The sequence below is a fragment of the Anopheles bellator genome, unplaced genomic scaffold (assembly GCF_943735745.2).
Source record: "Anopheles bellator unplaced genomic scaffold, idAnoBellAS_SP24_06.2 scaffold01837_ctg1, whole genome shotgun sequence".
Classification (NCBI taxonomy): Eukaryota; Metazoa; Arthropoda; class Insecta; order Diptera; family Culicidae; genus Anopheles; species Anopheles bellator.
In genome coordinates this window covers 1-1,955 of record NW_026685959.1, presented here as the reverse complement: position 1 = coordinate 1,955, position 1,955 = coordinate 1, and the positions used below count along the sequence as shown (strand labels likewise).

General features: G+C 48.2%; 1 protein-coding gene across 1 annotated transcript; it reads left to right on the top strand.

Annotated features, from left to right (window-relative positions):
* Positions 1–50: 50 nt before the first annotated feature.
* On the top strand, positions 51–1,504 carry LOC131214676 (eukaryotic translation initiation factor 2D-like; the record flags this gene model as incomplete). Its single annotated transcript, XM_058209012.1, has 1 exon — positions 51–1,504. A coding segment is annotated over one exon (1,387 nt), but the record flags the coding sequence as incomplete, so codon positions are not given.
* Positions 1,505–1,955: the final 451 nt, after the last annotated feature.

The window sequence follows — 1,955 nt, the reverse complement described above, 5'->3', positions numbered from 1 at the left end:
TTTAGATTGATACGATCTCGATTTTTGCAGCTCTCAAAGGCACTGGATAGTGTCGATATTAAACCGAATGGCGAAGAAAATGGGTCGGATAGTGATAGCAACAGCGAACACCGTGAGGCAAACGGCGCGGTCGAAGAAGAGGAAAAGCCTCCCAGTCCGGACGATTTGATTCGCGGTGCCCTGCTCAACGTCATGGAGCTGCACGGGAAAAAAATAACGCTTCCGCTGCTCACTAGCACCTTTTACCCGAAGTACTTGCAACCGGAGATTCCGGAGGGTGTTGAGATGAAGAAAAGCACGTTCAAGAAGGTAGGCACTTTCTTCAAGCGGATGGCCGAAGAGGGGCTGCTCAAGATCGAGGAAGAGAAGAAGGGCATCGAGAAGGTAACGGTCTTGAATCTGGACCATCCGGCCGTTCGTTCCTTTTACCCGTATAAGGCAGTTGCGAAAGTTTCGGAAAAGGAATTGGGCGGTCCAGGAACGAGGGGCCTTTTTTCGTATCCTCTCCTGCTGACCGAAATGTACGCGGTGAACGATCGAACGAGCAAACTGTTCGGTTGTTTCAATGTGTCTAACTGGCAAGCGCTGGAGCCGAAACAGGTGCGTAACTATATCCGGGACTATGTGGGCCGCAACAAGCTCATCAATCCGAACACGAAGGTCGTCACGCTGGACGAAACGCTAACAGAAGTGTGCGGTACAGGGGCAGGCGGTGGGATGGTGGCGCTTTCAGAACTGATTAAAACGGTGCTGAACAGTATGACGAGCACATTCGAGATTAATAGCCAGAAGGGACCGGTCATGAAGAGTGGCAAGCGGGCCGTGGTTCACTTGACAACGGCCAAGCCCAAAGTGAACAAAACAGTAACCCTTATCAGCAATTTGGACGATTATGGGATAAACGTCGGGGAGTTTGCGAAGGCGGTAAAGCTGGGTGCGGCCACCAGTACGACTATGGCAAAGGTGCGGGGTACGAAGGGTGAACAGCTTCAGGTTCAAGGCAATCATGTGAAATTTGTGTACGAATTGCTTACCAAAACCTACCAAGTGCCGAAAACGTGCATTACCGGGTTGGAGCTCGCGAAGAAACAGAAGAAAAGAACAAACAGAAAAAAAAGAAAAAAGAATGAGAAGAACGGAAGAAGCGAACGCAAGGACCAGAAAAAAGTAATCGCAAACCGCTGGTTTGACCAGTGGCAGAGGGCAATATGCTGTTCAAACGTGAAGGTTCAAGTAGTTCCATTTTCCCAGTTGCCGACGATGTGCCCAGCGAAGGTAGCGAAGGTAGTAAAGGGAGCAAAGGCAAAGGTACCGAAGGTAGCGGCAGCGATAGCGTATAAGCTCGACATCGGTTGGGAGAATTTGGTGAAGAATTCGGCGAAACGAATTCGGCGACACACTGGTTTGGCAAAAAGAAGCCAGCCACGGTCGTTGTAAATTACGTTCCACTGGAGGTACGACAGCGGAATTAGCGCCGTGCTCAGTTTATATACTGTGAAAAAGTGCAGTGGTGTAGTATAGAATAAAATTCAATAAAATTTATTTTAAATATATGTCTTTCGTTAGTATCACACAAATATTACACGATTTAAATGACTTTTCAGTTAAATTTACCCCAATCAAACGGTATAAATTTGAGTCAATTACGGCCACCGTTGAAGAAAGTTGTATTCTTGAAAAGGTGTTCTTTCGGTGGTGGTGCTATTGTCATCATTTCGCAAACTGTCAAAACTCACGACCAAAACAAAACACCGTTCCGTTCCGTGGATCGCATTCGAGGCCTTGCTTCGTGCCCATTTTTTGTCCGGAAATTCGTGATTGTCGCACGAGCGGCGAGGCAAGGCTTTGAAAATGTTCATCAAACCGTTCAAGGTAAAGTCGAACATTCTCGTCACCGGCTCGGAGAAGAAGCGCCTCCGGCAGCGGGTGATGGCCCAGTTCAATCGGACGGATGG